Source organism: Myripristis murdjan, chromosome 20 (genome assembly GCF_902150065.1).
Source record: "Myripristis murdjan chromosome 20, fMyrMur1.1, whole genome shotgun sequence".
NCBI lineage: Eukaryota > Metazoa > Chordata > Actinopteri > Holocentriformes > Holocentridae > Myripristis > Myripristis murdjan.
The window spans coordinates 2,730,859-2,748,578 of record NC_043999.1 but is presented as its reverse complement, the minus strand read 5'-3'; the positions used below and the strand labels follow the sequence as shown (position 1 = coordinate 2,748,578).

The window sequence follows — 17,720 nt, the reverse complement described above, 5'->3', positions numbered from 1 at the left end:
GGCCTAAACAGTCTTGGAGCTGCATCAGTTGGCTTTGACTGGAAAGCTGAGACTCTTGTGGATTCAAGGAGCCACATTTGATTCCTGTGTGATGATGTTCGCCCCCATAGCAGCCATTTCACTGACCACAGCCTCATCAAACTTTACAGACACAAACTAGAGGAGAATTCCAAAAACAAAAATTGCAATAAACTGTGATATCGAATCTCAATACTTGTAGAATCACAATACTAAAAAATTGCAATAGAAATTGAACCCTAACCCTAACCCTAACCCAAATATCGTGATAGTATTGAATCAGGAGACGAGCATATTGTCCCAGCCCCACAGAACATGTATATATATATATATATATATGTATATATATGTATTTGTGCCCATGGTCCATATAAAAAGTATTTTTTGAAAAAAGGGTCTTGAAAAAGAGGGGTCGTCTTAAAATCAGGGTCGTCTTTTATTCGGGGCAATACGGTAATTATTCAGATAGACATAAAAAGTGACAGTGTGTAACTTCACATATTTTTTGTCTGTGGTACACTAATAATGACATGAGTTAAATGTTTTTATTTCCAGAAGTTTCCACCACAGGCTCAGAGGAAAGTCTCCAGTCGCCAGCTGTCTGTCCATGAAGAGTGACTGGTCCAAAGGTATTCCTCACAACTTCAGCACTGAGCCTGGACCTTCAGGCACAAAGTAAGAGCTCTGTTCCACTGCAAGATTCCCAATGCAATGTGAAATAATTTTATTTTCTATAGCAAGACTCCTGATAACTTGCATGTTGGAATTAATAGACTTTTTTTTTTTTTTTTTTTTTTTTTTTTTTTAACACAGCTGTGTCCTAAACTTAAACTCACAGTAGACATTTAGGAGCTGACAAGTCAAAATCTGAATCGGTGTATCTTAAATATGCATTCTTATATTTTGGTCTTGAAAATTTTTTTTTCCAGAAAAAATGTTTCTCACAGCAGCTGTTACAAGCTGTCAGATGTTGTTACACATCACTGCACAACCTGCACAGTCCACAGTTTTCCACAATTTTTGTGGAATGCTTAGAAGCATTTGGTGCCAAAATGATGAGTGTATTCTAAAATGCTTTAAACTAAACTTTTTCACTATCAGTAAGAACAGTTAAAATGAAAATAATTGCATCTTTGGCCAATATCTGTTTGCTTTCTGTAAGGCACCTTGAAATAACTTTTGTTATGATTTGACACTATACAAATAAAATTGAATTGAATTGAATTGAATCTTCCTGTCCTCGTTCGTCTCAACTGGTAACATTCCTCTGCCAGCATCAATCAGTCATGTCCACAGGTGTAGACACTGACCATCAGAATAGATGTACTGAAACACAGTTTTGCAGTTTTAACTCTGCTATCTTGCAAACACCTGTGTAAATGCTGTCACTAGTCTGGACTGTGCTAACACTGCCTGACCTCAGGAGTCATCAATAAGGGAAAAGTTTCACTGAAACATATCAGGTTCACTGTCTGCTGTTTGTTTTGAGCAAGCATTCATTAATGATGAAAGAAAAATAAATGATACATACAAAACAAACCACTTAAAATACTCTAACATCAAAATATATTTAATTAAAAATGGTAAGTTTTGATATCTAATCGGTCATAATTGATTTCCCTCACTTCTGTAGGAAGAGGAGCAGTGAGGCTGTGGAGGAGCAGCTGTCCTGCTGTGCTTTGTGTCAGGAGGTCCTGAGGGATCCAGTCTCCACCAGCTGTGGACACTGGTTCTGCAGACAGTGCATCACCTCAGACTGGGACCAGTCTGGTTCATCAGGAGACTCTGCCTGTCCCCAGTGTGGAGAAAGATCCAGAACAAGACCTGGACTGCAGACAACCAGTCAAACCAGCACAGTGGACGGCGGTCTGCAGGAGGTTTTAGACAAGCATAAGATCAGTCTGAGGAGGAGATGTGAATTTGTGACAGAAGGAACTGCTGCAGCAGGAACTGGAACCCCTCTCAATAGGATCTACACTGAGCTTTACATCACAGAGGGACAGAGTGAAGGGGTTAATACCCAACATGAGGTGTGGCAGCTGGAGATAACATCCAAGATGGAGACCCTCCATGACACTCCAATCAAGTGCCATGAAATCTTTAAACCCTTACCTGGCCAAGACACACACATCAGAGTAGTTGTGACGCAGGGCGTTGCTGGCATTGGAAAAACCTTCTCAGTGCAGAAGTTCACTCTGGACTGGGCAGAGGGCTTGGAAAACCAACATGTCAGTCTTGTGGTTCTGCTTTCGTTCCGGGAGCTGAACTTGATCAAAGATGAGCGCTACAGTCTTCTCCAGCTGCTCTGTGTTTTCCATCCAACATTACAGACGGTCACAGCAGAGAAGCTCGCCGTCTGTAAAGTCGTGCTCATCTTTGACGGCCTGGATGAAAGCAGGTTTTTATTGGATTTCCAGAACAATGAGGTCGTGTCTGATGTCACACAGACATCATCAGTAGATGTGCTGTTGACAAACCTCATAAAGGGGAATCTGCTCCCCTCGGCTCTCCTCTGGATAACTTCCAGACCTGCGGCGGCCAATCAGATCCCTCCTACATGTGTTGACAGGGTAACAGAAGTCCGAGGGTTCACCGACCTCCAGAAGGAGGAGTACTTCAGGAGGAGATCCAGTGATGAGAAGCTGTCCAGCAGAATCATCTCACACATCAAGACGTCCAGGAGCCTCCACATCATGTGCCACATCCCAGTCTTCTGCTGGATCACTGCTACAGTTCTGGAGCACATGTTGACTACAGACCAGAGAGGAGAGCTGCCCAAGAGCCTGACTGACATGTACTCACACTTCCTGCTGGTTCAGACACAGAGGAAGAAGCACAAGTACGATGAGAGACATGACAGGAGTCAGCAGGAGCTGATGGAGACTGACAGGGAAGTTCTTCTGAAGCTGGGCAGGCTGGCGTTTGAACATCTGGAGAAAGGTAACCTGATGTTCTACCAAGAAGACCTGGAGGAGTGTGGTCTTGATGTCAGAGAGGCCTCGGTGTACTCAGGAGTGTGCACAGAGATCTTCAAAACCGAGTGTGTGCTCTTCCAGAGAAAAGTCTACTGCTTTGTTCATCTGAGCATTCAGGAGTTTCTCGCTGCAGTCTACATCTTCCACTGCTACACCAACAGAGACATAAGGCAACTGCTTCTCCTGGAAGAATGGGACAGGGAAGACAGTGATTCATCCCTGGATGGTGAAGATATCTCTGGTGCTCCCCCTGTTAGATGTGAAAAGTCTCAAATACTGGACAGATTCCTTGGAGAAAACTGGTATAGATATGGCTGTACTGGTCAATCCCTGGATGTCTTCCTGAAGACAGCCATGTCCAAATCTCTGGAGAGTAAAAATGGCCACCTGGACCTCTTTGTCCGCTTCCTTCATGGCCTCTCACTGGAGTGCAACCAGAGGCTTTTAAAAGAACTACTGGGTCAGACAGAGAGCAGACCTGAAAACATCCCGACAGTCATCAAGAACCTGAAGATGATGAACACCTTCAGTCTCTCTCCTATCAGAAGCATCAACATCCTCCACTGTCTGATGGAGATGAATGATGACTCGGTGTATCAGGACATCCAAGAGTTCCTGAAGTCAGAGAACAGATCAGAGAAGGAACTCTCTGGTATTGACTGCTCAGCTCTGGCCTACATGCTGCAGATGTCACAGGAGGTTCTGGATGTGTTTGACCTGCAGATGTACAACGCATCAGTGGAGGGACAACAGAGACTGATCCCAGCTGTGAGGAACTGCAGGAAGGCTCGGTTAGTCCTAATGTTAACATCAACATTATACAACAGTTTAGAGCTCCATTTATAACTTCCATTACAATTACAATATATACACACATACAGATATAGATAGATTGACATGACAGAAATATTCATTCCTTTATTTGCAAATGCTGTCTATGCCAGAACAAATGACACTTTTAGTTTTCAGCTGGTTTTCTTTCTAGCTATCAATGATAATAAAGAGTCGTTCTTTTAAGCTGCACTATGTGCTATGACTCTACAGTTTAATGTGAAGATGCTCACAGAGGCTCAATTCAAAACCAGCCAAGAAGCTTCAGGACTAAAGGCAAGTTTAGGGAATGGGAGAAAGTATGTTAAATGTCAAGAACTACCCCCTTACTCCCAGCTGAACTTAAGTCCTGCCACCATGTTGCTCCCACCCATATGCACACACAGGCATGAGGCCTATATGCTTTTAACCATAACATGCAAGATGACCAGTATTCAGAAATGTACTGTAAATTGAAATATACCTAACTTGACTGTGTAAGCTGTCTTTGGCAATATAGGAATAGGAAATTTCTTTCTGTCTTAATCTGTTTTTTGGCACAAACTAAATTGCTGAAAACTGTGCACAGCAGAGGTGCACACAGTTGCACATACACAATTCTGTGCATACACCTGACACAACTGACATTAAAATAGGGACGCCCCCTAGTGATCCTACATGAGTTGCCAGTGACACTTTTTTCTCAGCTGGTGAAAATGGAAATTTCACCCCATATGATGAAGTTGTGTTCAAAGAAAACTTGCCTACAGCTGCTTTAAGCAGCAGTTAGATGTTCTGCTGGATGTCCACTGGTATCCTATATGCACTTAGGTTTATATAATTATTGTACAGGCCTACAGGTTTTGTGTGTCATATTGAGTATACATAAAAGTTTTCCTTCTTGGGTTCTGCATATAGTGAATACTTTTGTGAACATTTTCATTATAATCATCATTACACTGTAGTGACTGGTATGCTCCACCTCTGCTAATAATTGTTTTATTAGTGCCCGAGCCCCTACCGGGGAGAGGGCCCTGTTGTTATTAAATCTGTAATTGCAGACTGTCTGGCTGTGGACTATCAGAGACTCACTGTGAAGTCGTGGCCTCGGCTCTCAAATCCAACCCCTCCCATCTGACAGAGCTGGACCTGAGTAAGAACAATGTGCAGGATTCAGGAGTGAAGCTGCTGTCTGCTGGACTGGAGAGTCCAAACTGCAGACTGGAGATCCTGAGGTCAGTTCATGTACTGTGTTGTACTCTTGCAGATGCATATCTTCTCTGGAAGATCATGTGATTAAAAATAGTGCACCAGTTTTTCATAAAACCTGTGTGATTGACTTTCTGCTTCTTACAGACTTGACAGCTGTGAACTGACAGAGAGCAGCTGTGCTTCTCTGGCCTCGGCTCTGAAGTCTAACCCCTCTCATCTGAGAGAGCTGGACCTGAGTAACAACAAGCTGCAGGATTCAGGAGTGAAGCTGCTGTCTGCTGTACTGGAGAGTCCAAACTGTAGGCTGGAGATTCTGAGGTCATATATAATTATTTAATCCTGTGATGACATACATTTGTTATAAATATTATGTAAATGTTTCAATAATGTTTGACAGCTATGTAACAGCAGTATTAATGTCGTCCATACTGTATCAACGGTCAGTTCCTTTCACTAGATCAGCATATCCCAAATACTGGGGCAGGACCAACCAGCTCTACTTATTTGTTCTAATCAAATGGCCAGTGTTTTCACTGCAAAAACTCAAAATCTTACCAAGAATATTTGTCTTATTTCAAGTGAAAATGTCTTATTTCTAGTCAAAATATCTCATTACACTTAAAATAAGACATGATCACCTAAGAAAGAACTTGTTTTTAGACAATTTCACTTGTTTAAAGCTCATTTTCACCTGTTTCAAGTGAATTTTCACTTTTTCCAGTCAAATTTGGCCAATGAAACAACCAAATTTTCACTTGTCTCAAGCAAATTTTCCAATAATTATCCAGCGGCTAATTACCTGCGCAGTGGCACCTGCGCAGCGGCAGGTGTTGTGCAGAACATGCCGTGCTACCGTTGCTACTTCACGGGGTAACACTACGAACTTGTTCCAGCACTTAAAAAATACCACAAAACCATATATGACAGTTGTCTGGCCAAAATGCCGATTGCGCCTGGCAAGCCAAATACCTCAAGACAGGGATCACTGACCGAAATGTTTGAAAGTGTCACCCCGTGAAGTAGCAACGGTAGCACGGCATGTTCTGCAGCACAACACCTGCCGCTGCCCACTTTTAACCGGTAAATCACCAGTTACGGGTGGCCTGGAACGCAGCATCAGTTTCTCACTGCTCCATTGAGCCAGAGGCCATTGCGCAACAGGTGGGCAGGATGAAAAGTTGGTGCGGCTGAGAGCTTCACTCGCTGTAGCTCGCGTCTCGTGACCAACTTATAATCGCGCAGGTTGCGGTTAGGAAATCGCGTTTTATCATATTGCGATATTATCGCAAATGCAATTAATCGTTCAGCCCTACTTCAAACAAGTGAAAATTGCATAAAACAAGTTACTTCTGAGGTAATCATGTCTTATTTTAAGTGTAATGTTATATTTTGACTTGAAATAAGACAAATATTCTTGGTAAGATTTTGAGTTTTTGCAGTGTTCTGCTGTGCTGTTCTCTGTTCAGTTCAGTTCAGCTCTACATATTGTGAGGTTATGGAAAGTCATTTGGTCCCTGAACCTGTTTAGCTTTACATCTGTAGGAGGCTTTCTTTATGGCCTATACTAAAATTAAAATTCACACATTTTCATTATCTACTGCATATTGTACAACTGGAGTTTCCTATTTATTGTAAAATATTAGAAGAGTTTTAACAATAAGTTCAGGGTACAGGGAGAGAGTATAAAAAACATCTGATTAGAGTAAGTTAGCAGCAGGCTAACCATCACCTCCTCTGGATTTGTTGATGCTAGTTTCCCAAATGCTTTTATCGTAACTTTCGTCTCCCTAACTTTAGTAATTCAAAGTTGTACATACACTATATTACCAAAAGTATTCGCTCACCTGCCTTTACTCATACTATGAACTGAAGTGCCATCCCATTCCTAACCCATAGAGTTCAATATGATGTCGGTCCACCTTTTGCAGCTATTACAGCTTCAACTCTTCTGGGAAGACTGTCCACAAGGTTGAGGAGAGTGTTTATAGGAATTTTTGACCATTCTTCCAAAAGCGCATTGGTGAGGTCACACACTGATGTTGGTCGAGAAGGCCTGGCTCTCAGTCTGCGCTCTAATTCATCCCAAAGGTGTTCTATCGGGTTCAGGTCAGGACTCTGTGCAGGCCAGTCAAGTTCATCCACACCAGACTCTGTCATCCATGTCTTTATGGACCTTGCTTTGTGCACTGGTGCACAGTCATGTTGGAAGAGGAAGGGGCCCACTCCAAACTGTTCCCACAAGGTTGGGAGCATGGAATTGTCCAAAATGTTTTGGTATCCTGAAGCATTCAAAGTTCCTTTCACTGGAACTAAGGGGCCAAGCCCAGCTCCTGAAAAACAACCCCACACCATAATTCCTCCTCCACCAAATTTCACAGTCGGCACAATGCAGTCTGAAATGTACCGTTCTCCTGGCAACCTCCAAACCCAGACTCGTCCATCAGATTGCCAGATGGAAAAGCGTGATTCATCACTCCAGAGAACGCGTCTCCACTGCTCTAGAGGCCAGTGGCGGCGTGCTTTACACCATTGCATCCGACGCTTTGCATTGCACTTGGTGATGTGTGGCTTGGCTGCAGCTGCTCGGCCATGGAAACCCATTCCATGAAGCTCTCTGCGTACTGTACTTGGGCTAATCTGAAGGTCACATGAAGTTTGTAGCTCTGTAGCAATTGACTGTGCAGAAAGTCGGCGACCTCTTTGCACTATGCGCTTCAGCATCCGCTGACCCCTCTCCGTCACTTTACGTGGCCTACCACTTCGTGGCTGAGTTGCTGTTGTTCCCAAACGCTTCCATTTTGTTATAATAGAGCTGACAGTTGACTGTGGAATATTTAGGAGCGAGGAAATTTCACGACTGGATTTGTTGCACAGGTGGCATCCTATGACAGTTCCACGCTGGAATTCACTGAGCTCCTGAGAGCGGCCCATTCTTTCACAAATGTCTTGTTTCACAGTCTGCATGCCTGAGTGCTTGATTTTATACACCTGTGGCCAGGCCAAGTGATTAGGACACCTGATTCTGATCATTTGAATGGGTGAGCGAATACTTTTGGTAATATAGTGTAAGTTTGCCCAGGGAAAACACTGAGACACCGGATTGTTTTTCAGCAGGATTTCTAGGTATAATGTCCCATAAATGCATGCTCTTTTTCTTTCTTCAGATTGAGGTCTTGCAGCTTCTCAAGGAGTTACTGTGCGTCTCTGAAGTTCAGCCTCTCCCATCTGACAGAGTTGGACCTGAGTGGAAATTATCTAATGGACAAGGCATTCTTCTCACTTCTTAAAACAATGTCATCCACTAACCAACATCATCTCAGGTGAGAAAAAAAATAATTGATCACTGGCACAGCTCTTTCCATGGAACTTAAGGTTGGGATGAGCAACCAAACAGACAATGAAATTTTTGAGAAACACAACAGATCAGCTAGAGGTGTGTTGTTAGCTGGTGTTTGAGGTGACCATGTTGATGATGATGATAATGATGATGATGATATGTTCATCTCTACAGGACAAATGATAAAAAAATCTTGATCCCAGATAACAGCATCAGAGAATGTGAGTACTGACACAATATGAACATGTTGTATATATATGCTACTTTTTTTTATTTTGAGCTATTTTTAATTCAGTCATCAAAACAACACATTACTCACGTACAGTGTCGATTGTTCCTTGACAACAGAGCTCAACACACATTTTCTGATTCTAATGCGTGTTGAATGAAATATGCAGTGTGTGTGCAGAGAAGAGACTTGACACTTGAAATGTTCTGAGCTGTGAGCTCAGTGTGTTCACTGCAGTCTATGAACTTATACACAAGTTTTTCCTTTGTTCAGACAAAAATACAAGATAGAGCTGTTCATACCTGCTTGACAGTTTCGACTGTGGCGCCAATCTTCCTCAGAAGCGTCATCTGACGTGTTGCTGACGTGTCATTTATCAGCTGATCGGCTCGACAGACCTGTCAGAGTCTGTCGGGCCGACCACGCCCCCTTCTCCCTGGATGGTTCTTGGAGCACTGAATCCCAGGTGTGCGAGAGGGTGTATGCCCCCTCGTCCCGGTTGATGGTGTCCCTTGCCCGCTTCCTAATTTCGATGGCCTCCTTTATCCACCGTTTAAATTTGTTGGCCTCAGATGTTATCTTTCCCTTGTCCCAGTCCATAATGTGGTTATTCCTCCTGCAGTGGTCTGTGATGGCTGATTTTAGGTTTTCTTGCTCTGCTTTGTCCTTCTGTGTTCGTGTGAACCGTCCCGCTGTCTCCCTTTCACATTCTTTTTTGTGTTCTTTCTTTCTGGTGCTGAACGCTCTTCCCGTTTCCCCGATGTATGTTTTTCTGCATGATTTGCACGGTATTTCGTATATGACGTTGCATTTGTTGTCCGGTGCTATTTTGTCCTTCGGGTGTACCAACAGCTGATAAATGACACGTCAGCAACACGTCAGATGACGCTTCTGAGGAAGACTGGCGCCACAGTCGAAACTGTCAAGCAGGTATGAACAGCTCTATCTTGTATTTTTGTCTGAACAAAGGAAAAACTTGTGTATATGTCAATGAGAGACAAAATGAACTTAATCAATTGCAGTCTACGAACACGCTGAAATCCCTACTGACTGTCATACTGACAGCTGATTAACTGGATCTCAGTAAATAATGATTTCTGACGTCTGTTGTGTGTCTTCTCATCAGATGCCTGTCATCTCACACTGGATCCAAACACAGCAAACAGAGAGCTCTGTCTGTCTAAGAAGAACGGGAAGGTGATGAGAGTGAAAAAGCAGCAGTCGTATCCTGATCACCCAGACAGATTTGACAAGGAGCCTCAGGTTCTGTGTAGAGAAGCTCTGATTGGGCGATGTTACTGGGAGGTTGAGTGGAGAGGAGAGGTTACTATAGCTGTGACTTACGGAGGAACCAGAGGAGGTGTGTTTGGACTCAATGATCACTCCTGGAGTCTGTGGTGCTGTGATGACGGCTACACAGCCGTTCACAACAGTGAGTCCACCAGCATCTCTGTCCGTCCCCGTGGATCTGACAGAGTAGCAGTGTATCTGGACTGCTCTGCTGGAACTCTGTCCTTCTACAGCATCTCTTCTAACAGACTGACACTCCTCCACACCTTCAACAACACATTGGCCCGGCCTCTCCACTCTGGGTTTGGGTTGTGGTCTCCTGGTTCTAGTGTGGCTCTGTGACCAATTTCTGTCTTGCTTTAAAATAATTGGGGTCATTTTCTGTGTGAGTGTTAGTTGATAATCAGCTCACACTAAGATAAAGGATAGCTTGTCTGATTAGGAGACCAATCCTTCTGACCGCTGATTTCACTGAAACGTCTACCCTGCTCCTGATTGGCTGTCTTTTGTTTGACCATATATGTTGATTGGCAGCGATGCGTTCTTCCCTCAAGGTGTGTTGTTGTTGTTCTTTGTCTGATATTTTAATTATTGGTCCCAGTGGATGGAGTCAGGTTTTGTCCGCCTTGGGAGAAAGTTTCATCTAGATTGGTAATGCAGTTTAAGCCCCTTCCTCTTTCCTGGTTGGCTCTTTATGATTATCTGTTGTTGAAATAGTGACAGACACCAGTGCCCCAAATGATTATTTTTTGCTAGGGGCCCCCAGATATCACAGGTTGGCTCTTCGTACTTATGATTCCACTGGGAGAGTTTCATGTACGTCCAACTCTGACTTTGGGAAAATGAATAGGATTTTTACTTCCAGAGTCAAAGTTCATCATCATCATGACATATTACAACAGTAACCAGGAAGTCTGCTTCCTAACTTCTAATGGAGTTAATATTGTACAGATACATGATTAAAGCTCACAGATGGTAAACTTCACTTGTGAGCTCTCAAGAAAGTTTTATTCTAAGATCAGGGATAATTAAATTAAAAGAGATTAAAGAAGTGAATATGTATCTGCCTACAGTGTGAAAAAATGTTGCTTGGGGAACTTTTTAAAAATACAACCTCAAGTTTAAGAGTGGGTTGCATTCATTTTTTTAAACTACATGAAACCGTTTTAACATTAAATTCTGTTGCACCAAGCTTAAAAACTTTCAAATGCAGGATTCCGTTTAGCCCTCAGTTTAGTTTTTACTCTAAACTGAGACTTTAAACTCCAGTTAAGTCCAGCAAACTGTTCCCTGCTTTGCTCTTTCTGGATGCCTGTTCAGACTACACAAATTTAGCCCGATTTTAACATGATGGACACGTAGTGACAAATTTCCAGAGTCTGGGACGCCCCACGACATCCTGACGCAAAGTTTAGCCTGTCAGAATTTTTTGTGTTTTTTTTGCCTAGTTTGACATCTCCTGTGACGAGTTTGTTGATTTTTGACTAATAGGAAGACAGAGCACTCTCACGGAAACAGAAGAAAAGGACCCTGTTCTGACACACACACACACACACACACAAAGAGAAAGAAAGAAAGGAGGCTTTGAAACGTCTTTGCAGAGACAGCCCATCCTGTCCTCCTCTTAATACCCAAGAACGAGTCCACAGGCGATTTGTCTTTTTTTCATTTTTGCTTTCCAAACAGAAGACTGTCAGCATCATACACAGTGTTTCATCATACACAGTGTTTCTGTAGACATGACTGACAGTTTCTTGACCCTCCTCCCCGACGCCAGATGAACTCAGGGAAGCGTTAGGAGCAGCAGCTGCTCCTCTCTTTGTTGGCCTGCTGGCCTTCTCTTGAGCTGCCATGATGGTTGAGGAAATCGTCTGCTAGTCAGAGCAACTCCTCACTGCAGCGAGCAGCGCTTGCCGGGCTCTTGTGGACGTCATTTCAGGTAGATGTGTCATCTGCAGTTAAACACACACAGTCAGTCTGTGGCCTTTACAGCTTGATTTTTCACAGTATTCATGGAATATTGCCATCATCATCATCTTCTGCCAAAGCTATAAAGAAATGTAAGTTTTGTTAACCTTTTTAAACCATAATGAAAAACTGTAATCAACATTGCTATTAACTGTCACGCTTGCTTTGTTTTATTCTTTTACTCTGTTCTTTTCCTCTGTTTCTACATTTTTACCTTCATCTTCATCTTGTACATATTTGTTTTTTACTGTCTGCTGTTTGTTTTTCAGGTGATTGCTTGGTTTGTCATTGCAGTATTTGTTTTGCACTTGTTTTAAACTGCCTGTTTTGTACTCCCGTTTTTTTTACTTTACTGTAATGCACTTTGAGCTACACCCTGTATGAAAGGTGCTGTATAAATAAAGTTTATTAGCATATTAACAATAGAAGCACAACTGTGTTACTAGCAACGATGTGTAATTTGTGTAAAGATTTTTTCCCCTGCAACTTAAGGCCACTGGGAATTACATTACAGCAAGCCGACCTCACAGAGACAGTTCAGCATACACACACTCCTAAAGCAGTTTAATCAAAAGCAGAAAATAATTCAAAATAATTCAGAAAAGGATTGATTTTAAATATATATATATATATATATATATATATATATATATATATATATATATATATCTCAACGGTAAGTAAAGAAGAGCTAAGGGGTCGGTATTTAGTGTTAGTGTATGTTTATGTTAACAATATGTTAAATTACTATTATTTTAAAAATGTAAATTACTTATCAAACAGACCTAACAATTCAGCTACCAATGAATGAGCAGTAGTATGCATGTGATAACAGATTGAAAACTAAGCCGAAGTGATACCTCTTCTCTGAATAGACAAGCCAGGCCAGTGTGCTGCTGTTAGCCAGTGAAAATAAAGCGGAGTGGCCCCTCTTCATATTGTTACACAATCTATGTCTGTGCGCTGCTGTAGCCTGGAAATCCCGGTAAAATAAGACAGTCGCCTAAAAAGTAATTTGTTTTTAGACCACTTTCACTTGTTTCAAGATCATTTTTCTTGTTCCACTGGCAGTTTTTTTTTTTTTAACTTACTGAACTGTGTTTTAAAAACAAACAGCTAGCTAAGAGGATGGCTGGGAAAGTGGAAATTCGAGGGAGGTCGGTTGGTTTGACAAGATCCTTTAATTCACACGTCAGCGGGCAAATAATCCCCGCAAACACACACGCCGCACAGATCGGCAGCGTGTGTGAGCTTGTCGTATACCAATCACATAGCAGTCAAACTAAACTGCAATTTCACTTCCACTACCAGGATGCCGATTAACACACACACTAGCGAAGAAACCGAAACACAAAACAAAATCCTCTAGGAAGGGAATTTCTCGGCTCTGTTCTTCCTCTTTGGCAGTTTTGGCAGCGACTTCCAGTGCACTCTTGTTGATACAGCGCCACCACATCGGCGCAATGCTGCAACTGCAGTTAAAATGACAGCCATCTACCACGGCGCTTGTCAGAAAATAACAATTTTCCCGACGTCAGAGTTTTGAGAGCAGGGGGCGGCACGAAATTAGGCTGAAGCGGCCGCCTCGTAATTTTATATGCAGGAAAAACCCTGTTTAATTTCTATAATAAAGAGAATGAAATGCCTCAGTAGAGTCAGCAGCACGGACAGTACCTGTGCTGAGGCAGATTCAGCACCACGGACAGTACCTGTGCTGAGGCAGATTCAGCACCACGGACAGCACCCGTGCTGAGCAGATTCAGCACCACGGACAGTACCTGTGCTGAGGCAGATTCAGCACCACAGACAGTACCTGCTGAGGCAGATTCAGCACCACGGACAGTACCTGTAAGATTTTCCACAGAGATGTGCAGCTATAACTTTGTTCTTGTTATTAATGTGTTATTGTTATCAGTTATTAATTAGCCTATTAATCATTATTAATTTGTTCAGTCTTTATGAGTTTCTTAGGCCACTGATTTAATAAATTTGTCCTTCGTTTGCATCTGTACATTGAACATTTAATAAATCAACACATCTGTGAAAACTGTCGTCTTTATTTCAGGAGTAAATTGCCTGAAACAGCCTGAAAAGGTGATTAGCAAAAGCCCCCGAAAGGTGGGGTTGAAATGATATAACTGTTCAGCCTTAATGTGACTGCTTACTGTCGTTACTTTTGCTGCTTAGCCACATTAATCACTAACCCTAACCCTAACCCAGCTGAAATAAAACATCTGCCGGTGAGTTTATGAAAAGACAGATGTTTGTTCTGGACACTGGAAAGCAGTAGACTGTATTTAAATGTAACTGATAATATAAGTTGGTTGTAGATAAAGATCAGCTGTGCTGCTGAGTCACTGTCATGGCACCTGTTGGATTAAAAATGACTGAGAAGTTGGCAGAAGTAACAATCAGTCCATGAAAAAAATATTTTTTCCAGCGGATATTCTGATTGAGCTAGCAAAGCAGTTTTGTGTTGCTGTGTGAGGTATTTATTCAGTTTGGGTAATCACGACATCTAGAAAACATGATAAGCGCAAGTTGACAAGGACTAGTTACAGTCAGACTCGTGTATTTCCGCTGAAACGGAGAAAATACCGGTACAAACTTTTTCATTTTGAGAGCGAAATGCCCACAGTATGAACACATTTTGATAATGCATTTTATTTTGTTGGCAATAGCTGTATAATTGCATTACTACACTCGAGGGTGTGCTTGACCGTCATTACTGTCATGACAGTGATGCGGCGATGAAAAGAATTGTTAGCTGCTGCCGCCACCAAATAACTCCAATAAACATGAAGAACCTTAGCACTTTAAAGAACCACAGAAAGTGTGAGGAACCAGCCCCTAAAGAGGTTCTTCAGCTGCTGATGGTTGAATCAGTGAACAAAAAAAATAAAAAAATAAAATAAATTAAAAACAAAATATATATATATATATACATATATACGTATATATATATTTCTAACTTTCCCCCATATACGGCGCCCCTGCCTGAACCTTGGCCTCTCCTCTGACCAGAAACTAATAAACTCGGCAGAAATGTGGACGCGCGCACACACACACACACACACACACAACCATTCCCATCCTAATTAAGACATGAGCAGAAATTGTCCACATGCTGTCCACATGGAGACATTACAAAACCAACAGCACTTCAGTTACCATGTCACATTTGAAGCAATCCTCTCTACATGCACATAAAACCCAGATTATGTACAACCCCATGCTGACACACACACTGTACACTGTACACAGCTGCTTCTATAACCATATTTGCTAGATGCTTATGTTTAAAAAAAAACAAATAAATAACTTGCTGGCTTGTACCCAATATTAGAGTCTTTAGCTGCCTTTTAAAACTTGCTCTGCATGTTGCCTGAGGGATTAAATCTGGCAGATTATTTATTCCACAGAGAGGTCCATGCATGGTACGCTGGTTATTAGGCTAATGTTTACATATTCCTTTATTTAAAAATAGAATAAATTACTAAAATGCTTCAGGGGGATTCACGGGCCTGTATAGACTTGAGACGGGGCTGTAGCGCCCCCTAGCCCCAGTGTAGTGCCATGCCTGCATTACACACACAATGAAGACATTAGGATTAATTCCCACAGGAGACGTGGATCCAGAGCTCAAATCCCAGATGAGTTTAAACATGTTTGAAACCACATCTGTGTTTTGCCAAGCTGAAGTGAAAGTGTTCTCTCGCTGCCTTGTCACTCTGCCGCTCATCAGTTTTTTTGTTGTTTTTTTTTTAAGATGAAACCAAACATTCAGGGTCCAGCTAGGACACATGAAATCAGAGTGAGTTGTTACATAATCTGGACTTCATGTGTGTTTTTTCACACACGTCTATTATCTCACAGACTGGGATTAGAAAGTTTGCTGGATGACTGGAGAAAGTGAAGCTGTACTCTGGTGTTAATGACTTGAATCTGTAAAAAAGGCTGAATGTTAGGTAACCCTAACCCTAACCTAACCCAGTTTAGCTTAGGGCCTCCAAAAGCTTAGCAGCGGCCCTGCGTCAATCAACGCACGGCTTTGCATTCATCCAGTTAAACACATTCTTCCACATACAGACAAGGTGGGGATTCAGAACCTGATCCACAAAGCTGTTTTTCTATTTAAATGTTGAGGTGTTTGATACATGCTTCAGAAAAGGACAATTCGACACAATATGATATAGCTTACATTTTTATCCTGACTGAGGATCAAAGTTTTCCCATTAACAAGAAGTTGATTAAGATGCAGATGAAGCATCATGATAATCATAATAAAATTTTTAAAAAGATCACAGTTGTAATATTTATGATAATAGCTGTTTGGCAAACTTTAACACTGAAAGTGCAACAAATAAAAGCACACGCACACAAAAATAAATAAATAAATGAATGAATGAATGAATAAAAATCTTTCACTAATTTTCATAGGTCAGAATGGCCATTGCCATTTTTCCAAATGTGACTGAGCCAGTTTGTTCCACCGTAATGACAGGATTATTCTGAAGATTATAAAGAGTCCTTGGCTTGGGAATCGTCAGTGTGTGATAATGCTTCTGCTGATGTGATGTGTAAATAAACCATTTTGATGAATCTACTGTAAAAACCTTGTAAAACAAAGAAGATACTCGTATAGCACTTGTAAAGGTTTGTTACAACCCTAAAGATGGGAAACGTCTAGGGAATTAAGGGAAGCAACAAAGGTGGATGCACAGTCATGTACAGCCGTTTATTTGTAGTAACTCGGGGTAAATAAAGAACACAATGAAGGAAATGCAGGGGAATGGATATACAAGACAGAGCAAAATACACACACAAAAGACACGATACTAGCCTGCTCTGTAACAAAAGAAATACTAACCTACCTGGTCCGCCGTTCAGCTTCTCTTGAAAACAGCTGAGGGCGTAAACAAAAAGAGCCTACCAGGCTACACTAAACTTACCTGCGTAAAACAAATTTACATTTAAGCCACCACTCAAAACCTGAACACAGCCAAATAAAATACAAGATCAGGGGCTAGAAGAACAAATCAATTCTGATGCCAAAATAAATTGCACAGCTATCAACACAACGGCATCCACTTAAATACCGCTTGTCAAACACTCGAGTAAACCAAAGTTTACAATTTTACTAGTTAACCAGGAGTTAACAGCAAACAAAAGAACACGTGCAAGTTACACAAATCAACAATTCCAAAACACAAGTGCAAGTACAAAGTACCGAGTCACAAAGACCAAGGCAGACTGCTCAGGATAAATCACAGGAGCGCTTTTATGAGCCGACAAAGGATCATTCGTCCTGCGTGGATTGGACCAGCGGCAATTGAGAGGCGGGGCAACCAGCAGGTGGGCAGTAAGGGAGTCAACAGCACCGGAGGGCGTGGACTCGAAGGGGGAATCCCGGGGATGCCGTGACATCATATCATTCATAAAATACAACTGACACAAGGAAAACTCATCACAATGAATAGAAACTAACAAGACAAATGGGCGAAATATGCAATGAATGAATGAATTATGTAAAACAAATGATGAATAAGAAGGGAGCTGTAACAAGGTTAATGTTTTATTTCAATACCAGTGTGATTATTGGGCTGTGTAGATGGCACATGTTCACTAATTCAAAGACTTCCCAGTAGCAGAAATGTTTTTTCCTACTTTCCGGTGATATTGAATGCAGCATAACTACCAACTGCTATAACTAAATGTGAATTGCTTCATTTTTGGCCAAAGAAATATTAGGTTAAATAGCTTCATTTTTAACTGATCCAGTAACGAAGTTGATCAAATTTGTGAAAAAAAAAAAAAAAAATGTTAATTAGGTTAAATAGCTTTATTATTAACCGATCCAGTAACAAAGTTGATCAAATTT

The 17,720-nt window shown here is 41.7% G+C and overlaps 1 protein-coding gene across 1 annotated transcript in view; it reads left to right on the top strand.

The window, feature by feature from the left end:
• Window positions 1-17,720, top strand: part of LOC115379179 (NLR family CARD domain-containing protein 3-like) — a 30,933-nt gene that overhangs the window by 2,661 nt on the left and 10,552 nt on the right. The window contains exons 3-5 of the mRNA XM_030079900.1: window positions 1,652-3,784; window positions 4,865-5,038; window positions 5,160-5,333. Coding sequence (XP_029935760.1) covers window positions 1,652-3,784; window positions 4,865-5,038; window positions 5,160-5,333 — 2,481 coding nt within the window. The remainder of the gene's footprint in view (window positions 1-1,651; window positions 3,785-4,864; window positions 5,039-5,159; window positions 5,334-17,720) is intronic.